Raw genomic sequence first — 26,076 nt, forward strand, 5'->3', positions numbered from 1 at the left:
TAAGCTGATAGGTTATTTTAGCGGTAGAGCGGTTTTTCTCGGCATCGTTACGGTTTTCTGCCAGGTAGAGGAACTGGCCTGGTTCTTCAAAAGCATATTACGCAAGTAACCCGTGAAAAGGTCAACGGGTATACACACTCGCAGTTTTCCTTGACTTTCTTACGATACCTTAGATTTTAGTATGTTATTAAATGAATTTAACAGTTATGGTATAAGTGGAATTGCTTTGAATGGTTGATATCTTTTGCACTGAGCGAAAACAACCAGTAATAATTAATATTCCACATAGTACTAAAATGCTACAACTGCAGCATGGGATCAGCGCGAGGTGTGTTTGGGCCGATTATATTTATAATCTATATTAATGATTTATTAAATTTACCTTTACACTCCTCTATAAGCTATATTCGCTTACGCGGATGACATGGCTTTGGTCAGTTCAGCCTATATTAAAGACAGCTTAAAATTAAGAATAAGGGGGGATTTTTAATATCTGAATGGTTGATTGTAATTAACTGTTAATCAATGGATCAAAGTCTAAAGATAAATCATCAAACGGATCATTTAATGTGATCAGACACATCAATGTAAATATCGTTGTATTTGTTCAAATATTGAATGTTTGTCTAAATATTGAAGTAGACAGCGTGATATATCTAGGTTTATAAGTCGATAGTTATTTGAAATGGGATTACCATGTGAATCGTCTTTAGAATAAGCCGAGAAAAATAAATTACTTTCTTTTCCATCTTAAATAAAATATAAGAAGTAATTATATGAAGCGGTTATATTAGCCTTGTTTGAAAGTGTAGATGTGTTGTTTCATATATATATATATATATATATATATATATATATATATATATATTAATTTTGGCTTGTGTGTGTGTGTGTGTGTGTGTGTGTGTGTGTGTGTGTGTGTGTGTGTGTGTGTGTGTGTGTGTGTGTGTGTGTGTGTGTGTTTAGTTTATTTAAAAAGTCTTCAGGTGTTGGCAAAATATATGTTATGGCTTTCATTTTGCTTATAGTTAACACCACATGCAAATAATTGTTTCCGTTTCCTAAGCGACACATGACTGACATAGTCAATTAGAGCACGTAATATTGTACTACTAATATCATTACTTACTATCGATAAATGTTTCTGATATGTGAGTTGTTTATGATTACTATGTAATTGGTTGCATGTTTATTTAATGTATCTATGAAGTGAGTAAATAATTCAAATTTACTTATGTTATTTATGTTCACTGAATAAATTCATTATCATCTTTAGAATAATATCAGCAAGAAATGCAATAAACAATAATAATACAAAATAAGAAAGCTCCCGTACGCGTCTTGCATTGGGAGAATGTAAACAGAAATGTTGTAAACAGAATATTTGCTGAATAAACACGTTGTGTGCTGTGAAAACATACACACGCACACAAGCACAATAATTATATACATGTATATATATTTATATACATTAAAATTTTGTGAGTTGTAGCATATTTCAAGGTATAATGGTTCACTGATTAACATTCGATAGTTTATAATAATGTTTTAAATTAGTGGTATACAAAATCATTGAGCCAGTAGGTTATATAGAATTCTGTAAACAGTATATATATATATATATAATATGTAAATATTTTTAAGTCAACTGGACTGCGCTGAGGATACTCCAGTACTTTTTTTAAAACTACTAAATGTATTATTGATATCCGCATACAACCTCGCAAGGACATGGGACATTTATGCTTGTATTATCTCATACTTATTAAATTACTTTTTGAATTTACAAATACAAATACAAGCACACGCACATCTATACACTCACACATAGTACAATTCAAGAAAATCATTTATTTATCTTTAGGATAGGTACTAATCTATTATTATAAATCATTATATTTAATTCATGTCAGTATGGTTATTTAGCAAGAAAAGGAGAGCGATAAACATATTAATTGTCCAATGACTATGTAGCCGAGCGTCTTTTCTTGCCAGAGGTCACCCAGTTTACACGGCCGTCATAGTCCAGACGTTTCGCGCCCCATGCTTGGAGATCGCCTGCTGGAACAGCTCCCACCGATGGAGCATCAAGTCCTCTCTAACGTTCACTTCGTACGTTCTTCTTGTTATTGAAGACCTCCCTCCGTGTACGGTAGCTGACAAACCTGACGATGATGGGCCGCGGTCATCACTCCGGCGAACAGCATCGACACGGTGAGAGTGATGTATGTCGCCCAGGCTAACGTTGAGTCCCAACATCTAGGTACGCTTTTTCACCAGCATCTCATCCGTGTTATCTCCTTCTTTTACGCCAAACACTCACAAGTTGTCACACCGCTGGTACTGCTCGAACTCATAGCCTTCCGAGCTGATATTCACAAGTGGCAGCTGATACCTAAGTCTCGCCACCACCTCTACCTTCAATGTTTCTATTTCGGTCAGCGCATTTAGGACGGTGGAGTTGAGATACTCAGAAACGTGAGTCGTCACGAGCTTTACAATGCACGCAATAACGCTGTCGTCTGATAAGGCACCGCGGACGGCAGCTATAGTGTCGGCCTGCCTGCTATCAGGGCTAACTTATAAGGCCGGGTCGAACACAGCTCGTTGGGCAGGTGGATTGACCTTGGACCCTGCTCCACTGCCACAGCACGTCATGACAGGCGAATGATTGAATGGCATTTTTCAATTATAGGAAAAAATTAATATCAATTGATAAGCAATCGTGCGCACTATATTGGCTTACCTCAAATCCACACCCAGAGGTTAACACACCTCAGTCCAAAGTCTAACAGTCTAATCACTATCAATCACAAATCTTTGACAATTAATCGGAGCAAAAACGACGCACTTGTGTAGACTATTCTACACTCAGAGAGATATGAATGAGGGCGAAGATGAGGGATCATATTAACTTTCTATAACAGTTTAGGACATTTTAAGGAAATTGCTTTATTTAAATCTAATATTTACCTTATATTTTGTAAAAATAAAAGGTTTTTTGTCACAGATCTTGAACTTACGAGTATTCTGAGCTAAATATAAATACATAAAAAATGTGTCGAAATACACAAATTTAAGCATGCAATTTTGAAAAATATGAACATTCATTCTAAATCTGCACCATGATTCTATATATTTTTTGCGCAACGTTTTTCACACATAGCATCAAGTAGAACGGGTTTCTTTGTGTTTGATTGTTAGTATACAATAAATAGTCTAGTTTCACAATTTAATCCTTTTTATGTTTTTATGTTAACCCAGTAAAGTTGTTGAAAAGTTAATAACGTTTTAAAAATGTAGCATTTCCATAATATATGAGGCAATAGTTGCAATTGAATTAGAGCAATGGAAATCTTTAATTTATATCTATAGATATTAATAGTTAATGTAAACAGTAATTTTCAGATGCATTCAACCACTTACACGACTTTAGTAGACTTTATTGCATCACACAAACCACATCTTCTACAGTTCAAACAATATATGTGCAGGAATTATTTTGAAATGTAGGCCCTATAACGTTTTTCTGTATAAAATTATAATACAATAAAGAAATCTTTAGAATTATATCTCAAGACGAAAAACCCTCTATCTGAAAACAATAGCTTCAAAAGTGGTCGGAGGAAAACGTTAATTATGTGTAGCTTTCATAATACTTAAACGGTTAGCTCGCAATAAATATACAGGGGTGCTGAAAAGTCTTAAAACAGTATAATGTCTTCTGTACTCGTAAACGTACAAACATAACACTTTGTGCAGTGACATAAGTGAACTATTTTTATGCAATTCACCACCTGAGGAATATGGGCCGTAAGGAGTCGGTAGATAATTGTGAAGGTAAAGGTAGACAGATATGCACACTATTTTAAAGAGCTTAATTCATCATGCCACAAATTAGACCTCAAAAGGTTAATCCTAAACAAAATTGCGGCGCTCAAATTTTAAATACTGATCTTATGTGCAAGTTCAGGAGTGGCTTAATATTACTGTAACCATATCAGATGAAGTTAGACAACTATACACATAGTTATTACGCAAAACACCTACTTTAACATGTATTCAGTATCCTGATATTCTTTTATAGGGAGGAGTCAGTAGAATAGACACAGACGATATTAGCCCGTTTTACGACTTTTCAGCACCCGCTTACATGTTTTTTTCATGTTGTTTTACTTGTGTCTGTCCATAAATATCGGCATACTAAACAATAAATACGTTTTTCAGTTCCTAGCCAACCAAAGAATGTGACAGTGACTGCCATCTCGAGCTCTGAAGTGCGAGTGCAATGGGGTGTCCCAGACCAGAAGTTTGGCACAATCAACAACTACACTGTTATACTCCAGAACCGCACATTGAGGTACGAGGTAGCACCAGGGTGCCAGCTGCCAACCCTCCAGCCTCTACAGATGGTAGTGAACGGAACTACGACAGCTGCGGTGATCACAGAACTACCAGCCGAAATGCAGTTCCTAGCGACTGTAGCGGCCGCGACTAAGGGCGGCCCCGGACCTCCAAGTGCGCCTGTCACTTCTGCAACTCTCCCTGGAGGTGAGTTGACTTTTCGCTCTCAGAATGAACGATACAACTAGTTTCAAGCTGTTCAACTATTTATGCTTAACAACATGTTTTTCCTAAAATAAATCTATATCTCCAACACCTAGATCTATGCTATCATTACTCAACGTATAAACTGTATAATTTATGTAGTTTATGTTTATGTAATTATTTTCTGGTTATTATTTATCTAGTTATTGATAATGTATTATTTATAAAATGTTTAAAACTGAGAAGATGTAAACCCTGTATCATCTTCAATGTATATAAATAAATATATATATATATATATATATATATATATATATATATATATATATAGAGGCATCATAGGTTATAGACGTGTGGTCGGGAGGGAGTAAGCTGGGTCATGGGGTTTCTCAAGGATCCATCCTCAGTCCGCTACTTTTTCAATTGTATGTCAACGACGCTGGCTCGTCTTTGTACCAAGAACAGATAGTCCAGTATGCCGATGATCACGACTCTGTTTAAAAGTAAAAACAGAATTTAAAATTACAACATTCACTGAGCTCAATCTTAATGACCTAAATCTTAAAAAAAACCCATAAAAATTGTTGTGTGTTCAATTTCACTTGAGGCCAGCCATCTCAGATCAAAATCTTAGTGATGTTGCAGGAGACTGAGATCGAAGAAATCTACTCGACTAAATTCCTTGGAATACACCTTGATCGAGGGTTGACACGGGATAGTGAATTAGCCAAAGTTTGTTCAAAATTGTCCATGTTTTGAGGCAGCTATCCTAATACTGCCCAACTCTGATACTGACGACGGCGTATTATGGATTGATATACCCTGATTGATATACCCTGATTGATTTAAATATACATCAAATATTTTACAGTAGTTTTGCACCACGATTATTTAACATAATTAGTTATAAAATTGGCGACTTCACAACACAGAGAGAGTTTTTGAAACAATTGAAAAAATGGCTTTTTGAACAAGAAGCTGTCGATAAAATATTAAAAATAGTAAAGTAGGTTGAGTCTTGAACATTTTGAATCGCTTGCACTTACTTCTTGCCTGAATTTCCTATGTGTTTTTGGTACATCTATTTGTTTGCTTACTGGTATTTGTCACTATCTCTTTAGTGTCTTTTTATTTCTTTGAATTGTAAATATAATTACTTGGTATGTTGGTGAAGGAGATTTTTACCATTGAAGTTACAAAGAAATAATTTCCATTCAATGGCACAGTATGTTTTTTAATCAATCTCTTTTTCATACATAATTTTTAAACTATGTGTTACGTTTCGCTGCTAGCCGTTTCATTCTTTTTGTTTAAAACAAGTGATGGAGATCCCAGCTCAGGCTTTGCCTAGGGGATTCCTATTAATTTTGCCTTATATTTATTTATATTGTTATTGTGTTAATTTATTCTACCTTTTTATTGTTATATTTTGAACTCATGGTATTGTAAAAACTGTGTTGTGTACTTGTATATGAAAATGTACTGTTTTGTACTTGTTTTTTGGCAAAATAAAGATTATTTATTTATTTATTTATTTATATACTCTACCTGGCATAAGGAGAGGTCTCGTGGGGAGCTTGTACAAACACACATTTGTCTAGAGTGTTTTCACTCCAGAAAACAGCCGTTCGAACAATTGTAAAACTTCAATGGAGAGAGTCGTACAGACCAGCAATCAGAAATCTGAAACTGTTGACACCCTGCCTTTAAATTCTAGAGACGTCTCTTTTTCAGATCAAAATACGATCACATTAGAGGTAGTGATATTCACTATTATGAGACCAGAGGCAGGGACTACTACAAAACTGGGAGGCACAGGACGGTAGTACATGAACGTTTGCATTCTTAGGCAGGACCTCAGTTTGTCAACAACTGCCAAATTTGATTAAAAGTACCGCAATACAGAAGGTATTTATAACTCGTATGAAAACCGCATTGATCTCAGAAGCTCTTTAAACGGCAGACGTCTACACTTCATGTTACATGTTTGGGTGATTCACACATGCATTAAAGTCCTTATTAAACCTTTTAAAGGTATAAAATTCCACACTGAATTATGTATACAAATAAGCGGCTGCCATGCATAAATTATAAAATTTTGGTTGTAAATCTTGCTGGGTTATAATATTGCCTTTATAATGTGTTACTAGAAATATTTTCGTACCACGTCAAGATTTATTGGTTTACCCAATAAAGCTACTTTGCTTAAAAGTACAATTAATATTGTATTTTATACATCTAAAACATAGCTGCCATCTTGATATTTGATATTTTATTGTGGCTTGCAAAAATATTTAAGGACAGTAAGAAATGTTATCTAAACAAGTAAATGATGAAGATAAGCGTGACATTTCTACAACATGAGGATGAAATAACAAACAGCATTTTAATTATCGTATTAATTATAGTAAATTTGTTTTGTCTTTAAACCTATATGTTTTATTTTTTCATACTTTATAATTTTTTTACTACGGTGTAATCTAGACTTCTGAAATATACTTAGTTCATTTTTTCACCAATTATAACTTTAATAAGAAGCATTACTAATATACTATTGTCTAGTGTCCGATCCGGTCCGCAACATGAGTGTGACAGTGACACAGAACTCCACTAAATTGTGGTGGCTCCCTCCCTGCAACACAGGTGGACCTCTCGGTCAGTTCCTGGTCCAGTTAAATGGTTCTACGACTCTCCATCATAAACTACTGCTGGAAAATGTGAGTTTATTTTAGTTATACCTATCATAAGAGATTGTAGAAAGTAATTGTCAAATTATATAGTTTGCTACAATGAAATAGAGTAAACTTTTTTGAACATACCCTGAAATAGACAAATAGACAAATAATAACAGTCAAGGGGTTTTAGCAGTATTGCCCACCTTGTGTAGTATGTAATAACTCTCATCTTACCGTTTGTTAAGTTCCATTTACAGGTATGTGACTCAATAAAATAATAGGATAACAATAAAGAACGCATCCTCTACTTTTATGAAAAGTGAAAATAATAATATCTTATAACTGTGATCTGGTAACCATTATTTAGAAAGGCCATTTTAAAGTATGAAGAATGATTTTCAAATACTGTAACTTTTGTGTTACGTTATTCAAGTATTATATTGAGCAAATTTGGTAATACTGGCTACAAGTGTAAGAAAGCGTTCCATCGTAGTTCATAAGTCTCTGAAGTTTATGGTATAATAAATTGAAAAATCTATTCGGATGGACCATTAAACCTTTAGAGAAGAAGCCTGTAGCACAAACCGTGTCTAGGAGAAATCGATTTTTAAATGTGCTCTACCTCTGATACAAACCGCCTATTAACATCTGGTTCTACTGGACCTTAACAAACTCAGTTTCCGGATTAAACAGGCGACTCAGAAAGGAGTTACACTCAATAACTATTTAGTGTTTGCGTTAATGTGTTCCGCAGTCTTTCCTAGCAAATTTAGTTAAGAAGACCTCCACACGACGAAATCTTTATATTCCCCGACATATGTAAAATGTCTTGAATAATTAAATACTTTTAATAAGGCAACATATCATCTACATTTTCTTGAGTTCAGCTAAACAAACTGTAAATTTCCAGGTAATTTATAGGTATAAGTTATCAAGGATAGTTTACAGGTAACTGTTTGGTCGGGGATATTTTTCGGTACCCCCCCCCCCCCCCCCCCCATTAGCTAAGTTTTTAAACTTATTATTATTACAATACTTATTTTATGCCTTATACTAATATTATTATTACAAATAATAATAACGAATATATTACCAAAATTTTCAGGTAAATGTATTGTTTTGGTCCAATAGAACTTACAGCCTCAACTATAACCTTGAATTTATAAACATATGTACCTAAACTTAACGAAATTGGAGTGTAATGAAGGAAGTCTTCTAATTATAAAAGTAATAAATATAGTATGCAAATATAAAAATAAAATCTCAATGAATATTGACGGGAAATTATTCTTTAACAGCAGAGTGATGTTGCAGCTTGACCCTACTAAGGTGTTCAGCTTAACAAGGATAAGTATTTGCAATCATTTTAAATTTTGTTTATCACAACTGTTAAGTTGGCTGCCATGACCTGATATTAAATGTTTTTGTGGGTGATAATACAACATAAATTTAATTCAGAAACGGAAATTAAAAGTTTTTATTGCTCATACACCCAAAGAAAGATTATTTTCGTGTTAATAAAAACATGAACATTTCGTAAAAAATCTTAAATTTAGATGGCATTCCGATACATTTGTCGAACTGCATTACTACCATTTTATTTTTAATTAAATTTTCACTAAGAGTGGATTACTATTAATGGGTCTGCAGACATATTAATTAAATCGACTTAAACTTAAGTAGTCATTCTTTAAAACAAAAATTAAAAGTGGAAGCTGACATTCACATTTCTTTAGAAACATGATAGAGACTAACAAATGCCATAGAAACTGCTCCAAAACCTAAACTTTCAGAAAATATTATACATCTTTTTATTTTTTATCATTAAAGAACAGTTATGTGAGTTTCAATAGTGTAAAACACGACATTATCAAAATTTCACTAGCAAAACATAATTGCTGTTCAATTTCTAAATATTGTTAATACAAACTAATAATTCAGGCATAGTTTTTTTTTATTAAATAAAGCCCCATAGCTTAGAGCTTAGAGTTTGATTTCAATTTATTTTCAAATAGTCCTCCGTTCTTCCTTATTCAGTTACTGGCTCTCATTTGTATTGCTCCAACAGTCACTTTATGGCTTAGCTTTTTCCTAAGTTTCTGCGCTACAACTTGGATCCTATTCAAAAGTTCCTTTTCGTTATATACAGGTGTTGCATACACCTCATACTCAAGGAACCCCTACACAAAAAGTCCATTGGTTGAGATCAGTTGCATGCTGAGGTACAGGACCTTCTGTATCTATCCCAGTTGAATAGTTAGCGTTTAACCAATTTTGGACGTCAAAAGTAAGTTGAGAAGGAGTGCCATTTTGTTTTTAAATAGTATCTTAACGGTCTCGAAACATCCAACATTTGAGGCAAATTGTGTTGCAAAAATTTAAGATGCATTATTTCCAGTTAAACTTCCCTGAAAATGTGAGGTCCCAAGAAACGATCGCTAAACACACCTACCCAAGCATTAAAAATAAATCTTCTCTGAAATGACTGCTCTCTTGTAGCTTTTGGGTTTTCAGTATTCCACATGTGCATGTTGTGAAATTTAAATATCCCTTGTCTTTTCAAAAGAGCTTTGTCTGTCCATAACACTTCTTCTTCTGTAAAACTTTCAAAGTTGTACTTTTACTCCCGCCAATGTCACCTGCCGGAACCCTGCTACTAATATCCTGATCTTATCTAACTCTGTCCAAATCCAACGCTGCTGTTCCCAACTCACTCCGCTCCTTGTGCACAGATCCACGTTCTAACAAACGGTGATGCAGCCGTGTAAATACTTGTGTACAGTTCGAGGACTTTAGCTGTGCGCGTGACCTGGAGTGTGCGGTGATCGGCGGGAGGGGTGGCGGGGTAGCATTATGCGCTGCGTCCCGAAAACATTTCCTTTGACTCATGGTTAAAACCCTCCTTTCAGGAATCGTATTGACGCAAATAACTCATCGCACTCGCTACAATCAGTCTGTTTTGTGACAGTGCTGAGTGTAGCTTGTGCTTCGCTTTTACCGATAATGTCTGTTGAGTTAAAGTCAAAAGTCAAAAGCCTATTCATAGTCAGGCTCGCGAAATTGTGAGTAATGTTTATACATTTATGAAGGAAGAGGCAGACCATCAAACTGTTAAAATTCCGTTGTCAAAGGCTCGCCAAAGAACTGCTGCAGCAACTGGAGTGTCAGAGCGAGTTGTGACTAAAATAAACAGTTAACTTAACAAGTTGAAGGTTAGTAACATGTGTGAGGCAAGTTTTACTAAACCGTCAACGACGTAGAATAGTTGACAACTTCCATGTTGAAGAACATCGAATACCGACTGCAAAACTTTTGAGGGAGGCGCTAAGGGACAAAATATATTTCCAGGGTTGTGAGAAAAGTTTTAGGTGGGTATTAAAGGACCTGGAATTTACTTGGAGAAGGACGGTAAACAATAGGAAATTATAATTGAAAAGCTGGAAATCCGAGAGAAGAGGATAACATACTTGAGAGCGTTGAAAAATTACAGGGAACAAGGACGCCCCATAATTTATTTAAACGAATCTTATATACTATCGTCTCATGTATCTAACCAAACTTGGTCAAATGGCTCAAATGAAGGGTTACACGTGCTGATTTCCAAGGGCGAGAGACTAATAATTATCCATGCGGATGGAGAGAAAGGGTTCTTGCCCAATGCTTTTACATGTTGGAAAGCAAGCAACCATAGTGGAGACTACCACGACAATGTGAATGGGGACATTTTTATGAAGTGGATAAAGGAAAAAGTGTTACCGAATTTAGAACCAAATTCAGTACTAGTATTCGATAACGCGCCCTACCATAACATACAAATGGATAAAGCTCCTACTTCAAAAAGTAGGAAGCAAGATATGAAGTTGTGGCTTTCAAAAAACGGAATACCATTCTGCGACGATATCCTTTTATCCTGAACTCTACAAACTTGTGCAGCTATATAAACAAAGGCATTTCCGGTACGCCTTGGACGAAACTGTTCAACTACAGGGTCATGACATCTTACGACTTCCGCTCTACCACCCAGACCTCAATCCCATTGAGTTAATTTGGGCCGAAGTCAACATCATGTGGTTATAAGAAATACATCTTTCACTACGTATCAAGCTAAAGCTCTATGCGAAGACAAGATATCAAGTATGGGCGCAGAAGAGTGGTCAGTAAAATGCAAGCACGTAGAGAAAATCGAAAGGGACTATGCAGCCGCAGAACCCCAGATTGACAATATTATAGAATCCCTTATTATATCAGTTGGTTCGGATACAGACAGCAGTGACAGTGAGCCAGAAGAGGAGGACAACTTGAGTGGAATTGAAGAACTCCAATGAAAAAACAATCATTGTAAGTAACATTTGTTATTAGAAAATTATATTCTAGCATTTGAAAAATTAATTAAATATTATTGAAGTGATTATAAATTAAATAATAAGAGAATACCAAATAATAACAATAATAGGACTTATGATTGTTTTTCAGTTGTTATATTGTTGTTTAACGTGTTTTTGAAAATAACGTAAAGTCGTTAAGAGATTCTTGCGCCTTCATCTCAGCGGCTAGCACGTAAACGCAACCCGCCACACAGATAGCGTTCGTTTTTTGAAAGGGTAGTATTAGGGCTGCACGAGCACAGCTAAATTCCTCCAACTGTACTGGGAACTCGCCGACCAGGATATCGGACAGTGTACTCCCTCTGAGCCGTACTAGCATTGCCGTCACAGAAACCATACACAAAATGCATTTATACGTATTCCTGATCTGTAAAGGACATATTGAAATCACTGCCAACTATTAAATGACTCAAATCCACTACAAATAATAATTTTACTATCCAAACCAAATATATCATTGGTGTCAGACCTTATCTCATGGTAAGATGGGATAGCCAGATATAGTTAAATAAGGCTAGTTATCCTTGCATTTTGCTTTAAACATAGTCATTACTACCTAGATATGTTTAGGTTCTAAAACCAGTTGGGTTCGGCTAGTGAAATGTTGATCATTTCATGTTTCAAACTGTTGAAGCTCACATAACTGTACTTAAATGATAACAAATATAAAGTTATACTGTATAATATTTTCTGAAAGCTTATGTTTTGAAGCAGTTTCTGACATTTGCAAGTTTTTAGAATTTTGTTATAAAGAATTTTGAATGTCAGTTTTTTCTTTAATTTTTTCAAAAACATGAGTACTTCCTAGTTTGAATCAATTTAATTAATATTCCTGGAGATGTAGAATTATTAAAATTTATCCATAATTTTTCTAAATCTAATGTATAATAGAATGGTGGTAATCAATTTAGAGATATTTGTCAAAATTTCATAGTCATTTTACTACTTTGTCGATACGTTTATGTTTTTATTAAAAAAAGGAAAATAATTTTTCTCTAGGTGGGTGTGAGTGATAAAAACTTTTAATTTCAGTATTTGAGTCACATTTATGCCGTATTATCACACAAAACGTTTAACACTAGGTCATGGCCACCCCGTGAAGAGCTGCTCCGGAAACTCAAGGAATAGTGTAGGGTCGCTTTCAAATACTGTGTACGTTTATTGTATTTGTGGGATTAGTTAAACCAATTTGCTTGAGCAAGTAAGTCATAAAATTAAATTGTACCAAACTAAAAACCTACGTGACTGTATATTCAATCCATCCATAATCAGTCATTTGGCTCATATGTTACCAAAACTATTACTAAATGACAAACAATTAATTTTTGTGATTTTAAACTGGTTCAAATCGGTATTGTTTACCTTATTTGTACAACTTAAAAACAGTTTATTAATTATGATTTCCTAAATAATTTTTCCTATAAATGTATGAAAACATTACCCACAAAATAATCTTTTCAAACTCATTATCTTTGAAGAAAGTACAAAGTGACCAACAAAAAGCATGCAGAAAGTGCATCACACCCTTTCCTTCTAATTAAAACTTTATATAAATCTTAAACCAATGAAAAAATACCTGAAATGGATCAAATTAAATATTTTGAAAGTAATATTCTGGATATAGCATTTGGTTTGATTGATGTGGGTAACAGAACTTGTCATACTTTAATACTGAAGTTGTGCTATTCATTGCGTGCAAGGGTCTAGGTCTTCTTCTTGTTCTTGTGAGACCTTATGATTTTGTTAAATATTATGATTTTTGGCAGGTGTTCTCTTACATTATTATTTAGAACTTTTCCATCACAAGTAATACAATAGGCAATGTTTTGAATTTTTCTGTGGTTTGGTGTTTATGATGCATACATAAGTTTTAAATTTTATATTCCTAGCTACAAGTTAAAAAGTTTTATATTACCGAGCGAGAAAAGAGCTAAAATAATAACAGAAGTTCTAAAATTTAACTAATCTTTAAAACAGGATTATGATGATATCATAACTATCAGGAACTAACAGGATTTTCCTGATATTTGCCATTGTTCAGTGACGGCTAACAAGTATAACTGAAAAATGGCAAATGTCCCAAAAAATCTTCCCAAAGTATTACCGTTAGGGCAGAAAGGTAGGCAGGTTGCGTGGGCCCAAGAAACGGTCAATGATCACACGTTCAGGAGCAGCTGGTAGAATACTGGTCAAAGGTAGTGTATGATATCTCACACGAGCTCGTTGGTAAGTTACAGCACTTCGTTAAGCTTCTTGAACAGACTGAAATGTTTGAACTTCTTTTTTTATTTAATGGAAAGCTTAAAAATCCCTTGATTTTTTACTGAAGTGAACCACCCCTTTTCAATAAATGAATGACTGAAGTAGTACTCCACTTGCTTCTTTTCTAGACCGTTATCTCGCGAGAGTTCAAAATAATATGAGTACCAGGGAGTTAAAAAGTCAGTCGTTTAAATTTGATATATGCAAATGATATTTATCACAAGATGAAACATTGTGTCTAATATGTTTCAGCCCTTGAACGACAGTTACAGCGATATATACAACAATTCCCTTCTGAAAGCAGAGTCTGCTCATAAAGTAACAATTATACCAGTTGGTTATAGTGGAACATATGGTCAACCTAAATCTGAAATCTTCACTGTCCCTCCAAGAAGTAAGTAATGTATACTTCCTTGCAGTCAGTTATTTTGTGCAACCGACTGCATATTTGATATTGGAAAACATTTGCGCTTCATGAAATTACTTGTGCAGAAAGCAAATCACTTAACATAAACTGTATTAGATATTCTCATAAATAAATCTAGAAAGTATTTCCTTATCAAGATTTACTGATCGAAACGAGGTTAGATGTATGATGTATATGACATACAACTAAACGTTTTGTTAAATGTCTTTCAAAAACTGGCAGTTGAATGTAATGTCAACCCACTCTTTTCTATATTTTTACCTGTTATGCATTTTTAAAGAAATTTGTCAAAACGTGTTTATGTTATTTGTTGATGACTTATTTTCTTAATACGTTATAAGTTTTTCTTAATTAATTGTAGAATACTGTTTCTTGTTACTATGTTTTATATCTTTGTTTCAAAGGTACTTTTTATAAGTAAGATGAGGATTGTGTCACCTTACTGATTTACCAATTTTCTCATATCTATTTCTCTCCACTCTACATGCGTAAAATAAATACAATAAAGTATGTACCTGTTTAGGCAGCTATAATATAGTAGAATGTGAAGATTTTTTTAAATAACAGTGGTCGTATTGTTTAATTAAATTTAAAAAGGAGTAGGTTACAAAATTCGTCAGTTCCAATACATTATTTTGTTTGTACACAAATTGTTTTTCCCGAAAATAACAAAGCGATTTTGAATAAACGATTTTTTCAAATTTTAAATGAGGGAGGCTCACAGAGACTCCACTTTCTTGTTTTCAGGTTTTTCAGGTCCCACGTTTAAACCACATTGAAAAGCCAGGCAAAAATGCATGGATACAGTTTTTTTCAGATTACTAAAGTTTAAATAAAAAATGCTATCAATCATCAATTTTTATGTACACATCAGGAAGTCTCTATTGCAGAGAACATTTTTTTTTTCCTGGAGTAAGGGGACAGGAGAGATGGGATTCTTCCCAGTTTACATCAGAGTTCTAGATGAAAATCTTCTTTAAGTTTATTGAAACATGGTATACGGAAACAGGACGGAATAAATTACCGAGACATAGTTTTCTTTCAATTACCATAATTTATTTAACGAATGCTAAGTAACCTTATGCTGTCGTGCTTTTGTTCTGAGTTATATACCTGTTTGAGGCAGTTAGAAATCCATCCTAGAGCAAGATGGACACGCAGAGAGCAAAGATGAACATTTTCAAATAAACATAGCTTTCTAAATTGTTTAATTATATCAAGTTTCTAATAAGGCTTTAAAAATGCCAATCTCACAGTGTATTTCAGCATTTTAAGTGATAACCGTGTTTGAGGAGATACAGGATTCATACTACGCTCGAGAAAGAATAGATAGCAGTTAATGTGATCTAGAAAAATATTACAATTGCAGTCTCTGATATGGCTAGGGATGTTTTGTTTTTAATGTCAATGTTTTTAATATAACCCCTCCTTCGATTATGCCCTTAAAGGGAGTTTGAAAACCTCAAATAGATAATTATGCCGAGGAGACGCAAATATATTTTATGAACTAAGATTCACACAGTACTACTAAGGGTATTTGTAATTTTCTAAATTTTTCGGGCTGACACCTTGAGTTTAGAGTACGTGTACTACCAGTTTCATCGAGCAGCGGGACATGTGAAAGTAGAGTTTGAGATTCTTCTAAATTAACGCAAATTTCTTAAATGACCGGGAAATAATTTACCTTCTTTTGACTCTTTTAAACATGGGCGTTGAACAACTTTACGGAATATATGAAGGTTAATTGTTTTGATTTTACCACGTAAAATAGGCCAGTTCTTCTAAAATAACGAGTTTATTATATTAATTGGAGTCACTAAAACGTCATGGTCTTCTAGTCTTACAGGGATCTTCATCTGTATTCCTAATTATATTCCACGTTACAAAAAAGTATAAATATTAAATCAATCAAGCCCAGTTAAAAATTCAATAACAATTATAACAAAAAAAAAACAAAAAATATAAACCATTGTTTAAGAACTACAATTTATTCATATATGATACTACCACACAATTTTTGAAAGTGATGCTGAAATGCAATTTAAATAAATAAATCAATGGATGCAATGTGAAGTTAAAATTCCGTTATTTGAAGCAAGTTTAAAACAATAAAATTCTCTGGCAATGCAGATTAAACGCCTGTATTTTTGACGGGTACTTTCATACAGGACAAAAATCTTTATTATATATATATATATATATATATATATATATATATATATATATATATATTTAAAGAATCTCCTACTTTATATTTACAAAAATTCCAGTAACCTCTTTTCTTCAGTTTTACATTCGCATAATACTCGCTATTCCAATAGTACTGGAATTTGATCTCTTACAGTGAATAATTCGATCTCAACTACTAATTGCTACTATATCTTCCAAATTTTATATAGAAATATTTCTTCAAATTTAAACAATACTAATATTTTTTCTGCGCCTTCAGTTTTTATTGACTTGCTACTCTTAAATAACATAATTTTAAATTTAAATTGTATCTCCGCCCGCCCCACAACCCCCCCCCCCCCCGGACACACACCGCCACATTGACTCAAGACATATATTGGCATTGGCTGCATATACCTAGGGTTGTGGCTTCATCTATTAAACCAAACAATAATAATTCAAACTCATTGTTGCTATTATTGTTTTTATTTGAGCAAATCGGGTCTACGCACAAGCCACATTGCCTATGTAGATCCATTTCCTCAGGCAGATAAGGTAAGAATTTATTATAAGAAACCTGTTTAGTACCTTAAATTTGTTCCTTTAGATTAATAATAATTATGATGTGTATCTTTTATGTTCCTGTGTAATTGTAAAATCTTTATGGAAATAAACAATTTTATATATATAATTTATATAATATATATAATAATTTATATAATATATAAATTTATATATATATAATTTTGTTTCTTATGGTGTGGCATTAAAAATACATACCACCCAAAATTTCCCCCTCCTACCATCAACCCCGGTCTATAGCTGATGAATTATCACTTGATTAGTTATCCTCGCCAGGCGTGTCGGCAGGGCAGATTCTTTTTTTGGACGCACCACGTGGAAAACAATCCTTATTTCAAGGTCAAATGTCTTTCATATAAATTAGTAAGAAGTATAATGATATTCACTAATTAGTGGATAGTATAGTGTACAGATATGTAACTGTCGCATTAACTGTTTTTTATTTAAAATACTGAACCACGAAATTATTTCTTTTTCTTTTTTGTTATTTGTGAAAAATAGTACACATTGTATTTAGAAGGACTGAAAATAAGGGTCAAATGTCTTTACAAGTTTCGGGTTAATTTTTAATGTCTTCTTTTTTTATTGATCTCCCGTTTAAAAACGATAGTGTATTGACTTTGAAAAACTTAACAGTAAGTTATTAAAAACTCTGAGATGACGAAACGTTTCATTAGATTAAAATTGACGCTTTACTCTTAAGTTCATTGATCTAGCCATATATGGAGTTGAGAGTCTCCACATTAATGTGTTCCACTTTATTCTAGTTCCTGCTGAACCTGATAAAGAGAAGTTTAAGTCCTTGCCGCCAGTTGAATCTTCCAGTCGGTCCGCAGTTGTCACCATCCACAGAGACACTTTCCCCAACACTGAGGGCACTGTCCGCTACTTCGCTGTTCTCCTGGCTGAGAGTTTCCCACATGGACCAAGTCACGGTTGGCTGACAAACGGAACACAGTTTACACTCAAAACTTGGGCTATGGCTCGCAAGTGCAGGCCTATACCTCCCTATCAGGCTGATGCACCCTGGCCAAACCCTTTTCTATGTAAATATTATGCAGACTAAAACATTCACCAACAATATCTTTTGTTTTGTGCTTGTTAAGTTACAATAGACCTACAAAATATGAGAGATCTGTCACAAATGTAATAGTGGCGTATCACATACATTTTATAAATTAATCTTTAGTGGGACGTGATACTAAGTAATATGATTTGCATCATTAGTAATTAGGTTGTTATTCATTTTGTAGTAAGACCAACTGATGATCCTCGTATATTACTTTCACAAACAAAATAACCATTACAAATTCCTTCGTATAAATATTCTGGAAAGGTAAGTGGTATTAGAAGAAAATGGAAATGTATAATATTATATGAGTTAAATCATTTAAATGCTTAGGATCTTGCTTAAATAACAAATATTTAATATTTAAAAGTGAAATGACGCATTTTGTGAATAAAATTCAACGTTTAATTAATCAACAAATTAATAATCTTTTATTGTCATTGTCATATTACAATAATATACATTATGTAGAGACAATTAGTATAATGGTACAAAATATTTAAATACGTATTACCATTAAATAAATAAACCTGCGTAACAACGCCTTAACATCGAAATAAAAGGCAACTCACAACTAGAATAAATCAAATAAAATGGTAAATCCGGCGAAGTACTTACGAACTGAGTAGAAACATCCCTGAAACATCAAACAGGGCCAATTCCTCAATATTTTTTACAGTTATTAGGGTGTTTCCAATATACGAGTAATCTGGCCTCCGAATTTTGCGGCATGCCATCAGCCAGAGCCGAGTGATGGACTTGTAGCAGGTTCCCACTGGCGCTGTATTGTGTTGATGTAGGCCTATAACAGAGCCATCCAATACATTTATAATATTAAATTTAGATTAAAGTTTGGTAAATATATAATGATAGGAAGGTTAAAATGCTAGGCCCCATAAAGCCATTTTTACATAAGCTTCTTCGAGATACACTTATTACAATACGTACAATTCTCTGGCAAATAAAGACCCATTTTAAAAGTATTGAAGTACCAAGGCGCAAAATAAAGACTATATAAGATATACCGTGATTCATCTAATCCGAAGTATATTAGTTTTAGTTATTACCATGGCGGTATTTCGCACATTTCGACGTGGGGTAGGATGACGAAGAAAGGTAACACATAGTGAATATGGGATCGCACCTTCAGTCCCAAATATTTCAATGTTGATTGAATTTCAATTCTTCTTGGTTAATTGCTATTTCGGCAGTTTAAAGGTGACGATAATTCTTTTGGAAAGTGTATAAAGTTAGTTTTAGAGAAATTAAGGTGTAAATTAAGATTATTTGAGTCTGACTTTCTTGACTGTTTAAACTGACTAAAAGTGAACAAACAAACAATCGTGTATATCCCTATGTTAATGCTATCTATTTGTCTCATTTTATATTTGAAACTATAATTATATAGGTAAGCCTGACTTTAAGGCTTTTGTTTTTAAAATCCTACGTAATAAATCGCGTTGTCAAAATATTATCAATTAGTAAATTATTTCAATTTGTTTTCTGTTACTTTTAATGTTTTAATGTTCAAATCGAATGGTTGTGTTACGATATTTATGACCAAAACAGTGCATTCTTCAGTAATTTTAAATTTATTTATATTAATACGTGTAAATTGATGTATACAGCAACTTAATTCTATAAAAATTTACGACAGGCTTAGAACCCTTTTTACGTACATAATGATTTTTATATGTCAATTTATTAAAAGTAAACCGAATTTAGTTTTTAAAGTAATACCGCTGATTCCCAATGGTTCGTGCTTTATGTGATATCAAGCTAAATACGTAAACGTATATTTTTGGTAACGTAATGCTAACAGCGTCATCCCTGGAAGAGCTCAAAGTGGAAGTGGGATCGCAGGAGTGTTCTGAGACAGACTACGCAGCTTACTGCGACGGTCCCCTGGAGTCTGGCACTGCCTACGAGCTGAGGTTCAGAGTATTCACTGCTACAGGATACCGGGACTCCCAGTCTATCAAGTTTCAGACAGGTCAGCGGTAATAAACCAATTATATGTTACTTTATACTATTCATTACAAAGCTTTAAATTTACAGCAACTTTATCCACATTTATACAAAAACCGATGTGTCACTTCAATCTGGGCAACCTTATGGGAAGAGCGGCAAATCGCTAACCGCAAATGTAGAGATTCTGGGGTTCATGGGCAATTTGATAAGTCTAGTCTACTGTGGGAGATGACTGTTGAAGTTGGTGGGGTTTGTTTCCTAACCTCAGAGGTTCTTGCTAATCTCAACAAGGGTGTACCACCACTTGCCTACTTTGACTGGAGAGGCTGGTTCAGAGCTGGCCTCTTCTTCCGGGGAGACATGACTTTAAAATGTAGTGCCCTAATTCTTCCTCATGGATCTCGATAGGAGGCGGCCCCTACTCCCTAACCTTATCCATCCTGAATATCCAAGCACTCTGGAAGCAGCGCAAAGGTTCTTACAGAACTAAGTGAAATTTATAAGCTTCTTGTCCTAAGAAAACAACAAAATACTCCTCGACATAAAGGCATAAAGAGTTTAACAGAATATGTGCACTGCTTGTCTAACCCGCAAAAACTTTGGTATATAAAATATAAAAATATTAGTAAGGAACGATTCATATAAACATCAGTAGCCAATCTTTGCAGGGTCATGGCCGCTGCTATATTTTATGAGTATGTAATAAAACGTATGAAAAAGTCATATTTACCTGTTCTTTTGATTCACTGCTGTTTTTATTTAAATAATAACATATACCGCACTAATAGTAATATACATGTATGACAGTTCAAAACCTAGTTGTTTTGTTCGTGGTCAGTACTATAGTGATTGGAAAATTATTAAGTTGTATTTAGTTGTTTTGTTAATAAATTTAGATGAAGTATCTGAAAATGGAACAAATTTATACAAATAGCAATAAAGTAATAGGTTTTCACACGTCTTTAATATATGCTGGGACTCCAAATTTTTTTTTAAATACAGTAGAACACAAATAAACAAAATTTCAACAGAATTACACAAAACAGAATTCCAAGATCTTTATTTCCTGCTGATCAGTAAACATAAAAAAGGAATTTGGCTTTTCTGCTACAATATTGTCATTTTCCTGCCCAAGGCATCAAAATTATTAACTTTTATTATGAGAGTAGGACCGCCCAAATTATATTTTAGTAATGTTACATGAGAAATTTATTGGTTTTTGTTACAGAACACCCAACTGCAACCTTTGCTATTGTTGTGATACTTATTATACTGACAATTGTAAGTGTGACCAGTGTTATTGTCTGGAGGAGATGGAGGTGAGTATTTAACTAATATTTAGGAGTTATGTCATTAATAATTCTTGCTATGATGAAAAATTAACGAACCTTATTTAATAAGGCGAGATAAAAGTAAAGTAAAAGCAAATTATATTACTGTGGGAAGACCAACTCACTACAACATTATGATATAAAAGCTCGCATAATTAAAGCTATACAATTAAAGCTAACTGTATTAAAAGGAATATCCCTTTTAGTAGTATGTGAGCGACTGTGTGTGAATTAAATTGGTTATTATTAAAAGGTTAAGCGAATCATCAGTATTTTTGTTGATGACGTGTTATTTTAACAACTAACCAAAAACATTTAAATTTAGTATAGAGGAAATTTATACACTTGGGACAGCGTTACTTGTAAAATAAACTGAATGTTAATATTAATTCAATATTTAAATTTCAGTTTTAATAAGAAAATGTATATTTTTATGTAAAATATTTTTAAATAAAATTCGAATAGTAATTAAATAGACGAGAATTATAATTGCTTGATTTTTCGGAAAGGAATGATTTTAAATACATTTAATGCGTTATATTGGACGAGAGACTCGCCAGGAGGAAGCAACAAACGTCTATTTATAATTTAAAGTCTGAGAAAATTTTACTTTTAAAACAATTCTGTAACGAAAAGTTGTCATAATGAATCATAATGATTTACAAAACTGAGAACTGGCACAAATGACCTTTCAAGAATAATAACTACAAAAAAAAAACATATAAGAGAAAGTTTATTCAAATTATTTTGCCAATTCTAAATATTACCAATTGAATTTATTTTTATTGGCTGAGTTTGAGCGAAACCTATTACTCACTCGTGGGGCTGTAAAATATTTCTGTCTGTATGTCTGTCTGTCTGTCACACGATATCTCGAAAATGAAGTGTTTGCATTTTACTTCAATGTATTATCAGCACTTAGATCGATGGTGGTGCATGTCACTCTATGGGATTTAGTTTAGGGTTATTGAATGTTTTTACATTGGTCTTATTTTTAACCATGGTGACAATGAGAAAATAGCAGAATAAATAGTTAAACAAACTAAACCCAATAATTTGATGTTGCATACTTATTATAGAGTAAAAAGAAAAGTGTGTATAGCCAATGTTAAAACTTGGCGGCAATATTTGATTTCAGTGCATTCTTGTTTGTACTCTCTCCCTATCTCACAGGAAATGTTATTATATCAACACTACTACGAAACAATTTAATTTAAATGATAAACAAGGGAATGCGAGATATTAAAAAAATATTTCATCTGTTCACTTTAAATTGTTAGTGAAACTTCATTTCTACATAGACAAGTATAAATTCTTTGATGGTTCATATCCAACCATGGAGTTTGGCTGAGCGTCATTGAAGACTATGATTCAATAGGCTGATACAGTTTCTCTTTTGCTTACCGGAGAGGAAGTAAATTTCTTTATTACTGTCCGTTCTGTCTGTCCGCCGGACCATTCAAGAATGAAATGAGCTGTAGGTTAGAAGGTTTGCACCCAACCCCAGCGCAGATTGTTACGGGATATGTATTGTGGAGTACTCCTACCTTGTTTATAAGGTGTTGAGAATATTTTTTAATAAAAGTGCTAATTTTGGTACCAATAATGTGTATATTACCAGTAGTTAGTGCATAGTACTAATGACTTTACGACAGATAAGTATTAACATATATTGTCTAACAATCGTTTAAATATAGGCCAAAAACATTTTAACCGACCTATTTTTATAAGAAATAAAAAACTTCGTAATGTATTGAGTTGGACATTCAATACTCAACTAAATCTTCTGAATTGTGTAAGGGTCTAACCATCGAACAATAACCTTATAAATTCATTACTATAAGACATTGCAACTTATTTTTTGATGTGAATTATTTTTACACAGTTACTACATAGTTCTGTTAAGTTATGAAATAAACGTTATTATTTCGAAATTTCTGTGTGATTATTTGTATAGGCTTTAACATATATGGGCTGACATATATGATATAGGATACTGTACACATATTAAGTACATGTATACAGAAAGAGACGGTATAAAAATAGAGGGGGTAAATATAAATGGGACGTTGGTCTGTACTCATGTTTATTTTTTGTTGGGTTTTTGTTGCCTTGTCATATTACACGTCTTAGTGGTAGTGTATAGTTCTAGAACAGTGTAATAGTTCTAAGTGTGGTTTAAATAAAAATACCACTATCAGTTTGCCAACTAACGTAAGTGTAGTGATGGAAATGTATCACCCACGTAAGGACGGCGATCTGTGAAACTATTTTTATATTTTCATGATACACTGATTACATCTGTTGCAGTGAGAAAAAAAATAAAACAATACTCAAGAAGAAATCGAAACTGAGGAGAACTAAATCTTCTGAATTGAGTGAGGGTCTAACCATCGAACAGTTTTTGCAACAGTCTGAAGAGGTTTTGTCATCGCCAGGTCTGTTAAAGACAGAGTTTAATATTTTGGAAAATGAAAACAACCAGTATCCTCAAATGATTGCAAAGTTGCAACATAACAAATGGAAAAACAGATACGGCAATATTTTCCCATGTAAGTACTAAAATAAATGTAGAAATTGGCAGTTCCATTCTCAGAAAAATGTTTAAAATATTAAACTATTTTAATTAAGACCAATCATTAGAATTTTGTGGTCAATAATTGGCGGAGCGTTAATGAAGCCTATCACTCGAGGGGCGAAATAAAATCCAGATGTCTCTCTCTGTGTCCACACGATGTATCAAAAACAAAGTGACCTAGACACTTGATATTGTGCATGAAGCGTCAATGTATTGTGAACACTGATATTGATGATGGTACTGATTGAATTATACGATTGTACTATGGGATTTGGCTGAGCGTTTTTGAATATTTTTATATTGGCCTTATGGGTAACCATAATGATAACGAGTAAATAACATAATACATCAATTTGTAAACAGAAAAAAAAATCATAAAGTATTTTAACATGGGCCATATTAATACATCTAGCTTAACTATTCCAAACACATACAACTTCATTATATGGTAATTTGATGAGTAAAATTTTAATGTTTACATAAAGATATAAAGCTTTATTGCTATGAACAAAAATATTAATGTATGACTTGGCAATATGTCTCGATAAAGATTTCATTAGAAGATTTGAAACTTCCTACTTGGAGAAGAATGGGTTCTATAAAAGTATTTGTCCAACAATGGAGGTTGGTTGTCATCGTTGAAGCCTGTCACTTAATGGGCTGACAAAATTTCTCTTTTGTTTTGCTGGGTAATGTAAAAGCTCTTTTCCATTTTATTATCGTTCTATCTGTCAGTAATCAAATGACTTGATATTACATTGAACCCCAGCAAAGCCTGTTACGCGACACGAGGAGAGCCGTACTCCTATATTGTATTGTATACAGATTTAATATTAGAATTTTCTAACCAATTTTATAAGTCCTTCATCTAGTTCGTTCTTGTCATGAAACTGAAATTTATTAATATGATTATGGTACGGTATATGCGTCAAATTCCGCTAGCTACTCTCAAATACTAATTTGTACTACAGTTTTAATGCATCTGAAGGGATGAACAGTTGTGGCGGCCGCTGTACAGTACCCAACCTCAGGGGGAATACTGGCCGGGATAATTGTCCATGTCTGCATGTACACTTTGTTGTAATCAGTTTTTATCCTAATCATATGGCTATTAAGATTAGGGGGTCATCAGCAGATCTAACTTTTTTGTAGAAATAAATTGGTGCAAATTATAATATATGTATGTTGAAATAAATGTATTCTGTACCCACAGAATTCACTGAACAAAATATCTCACTTAATATATTCTAATGCTTAGTAATTTGTTTATTTTGTTATGTTATTTTTTAGATGATGTAAATCGTGTCATATTGGAAGGAGATGATATAAATGACTATATCAATGCTTCTCATGTCAAGGTTTGTATGGTATCTTTTATACTTTAATTGGCATAACCAAAGTAAAATTTACAAAAGGTGTCTTGTATTTTCGAGTCAAAATAAAGTACTTGTATTGGGTTATTTTACAGAGAATTACTACAGATACTTTAATAAATATTGATTTTATTTTATATAAACCACTTAAAATACTTCACTTACCTAAATAGGTTTGGCTTAGAGCTAGGAGTTAGTTAAACAAAATTTCAATAATGTTTTAAATAATTAGTTTTCTTTCGTCCTTCTATTTGATAACTTTTTTTAGAAGACCCTGGAGACTTAAATCTTCGTACATAGTCCCTCTTGGTGCAAGTAATCCTTTTTATTTTGGGATAAAACGTTGCTATTGATTCCGTTAAGAAATGGTGTTAGTTCTGGAAATACCACGTTAAATTCTGGTCCTTTAATACTCCATTTTGTCGGTATTTTTGGTATTGTTATTAAATAAATATATTGTTTTTTATATTCACTTATTATTACGTTGGATTTGTCATACAAGAAAGCTATTTATTTCATTCCCTTATGATTATATACCCCGTTGTAGTGTGGGTCTAGATCGCTAATTCCTTGCAACCATGGTGTCATCACTTCTCTTCCTTCAATTTCTACTATCAATAACCTCCACCTAAAACGATTGAAAGAGATAACACTTTTTTATTCTCTTCCGACGTCCTCATCTTCTCCTCTCATTCTATCACATAGC

At 33.3% G+C, this 26,076-nt stretch overlaps 1 protein-coding gene across 1 annotated transcript in view; it reads left to right on the forward strand.

The window, feature by feature from the left end:
• LOC124369544 (receptor-type tyrosine-protein phosphatase eta-like) overlaps positions 1–26,076 on the forward strand; it is a 75,111-nt gene that overhangs the window by 36,441 nt on the left and 12,594 nt on the right. The window contains exons 14-21 of the mRNA XM_046827569.1: positions 4,228–4,551; positions 7,111–7,265; positions 14,123–14,264; positions 17,816–18,094; positions 19,940–20,110; positions 21,317–21,407; positions 23,730–23,971; positions 25,288–25,355. Of these exons, the coding sequence (XP_046683525.1) occupies positions 4,228–4,551; positions 7,111–7,265; positions 14,123–14,264; positions 17,816–18,094; positions 19,940–20,110; positions 21,317–21,407; positions 23,730–23,971; positions 25,288–25,355 (1,472 nt within the window). The remainder of the gene's footprint in view (positions 1–4,227; positions 4,552–7,110; positions 7,266–14,122; positions 14,265–17,815; positions 18,095–19,939; positions 20,111–21,316; positions 21,408–23,729; positions 23,972–25,287; positions 25,356–26,076) is intronic.

Source organism: Homalodisca vitripennis, chromosome X (genome assembly GCF_021130785.1).
Source record: "Homalodisca vitripennis isolate AUS2020 chromosome X, UT_GWSS_2.1, whole genome shotgun sequence".
NCBI lineage: Eukaryota > Metazoa > Arthropoda > Insecta > Hemiptera > Cicadellidae > Homalodisca > Homalodisca vitripennis.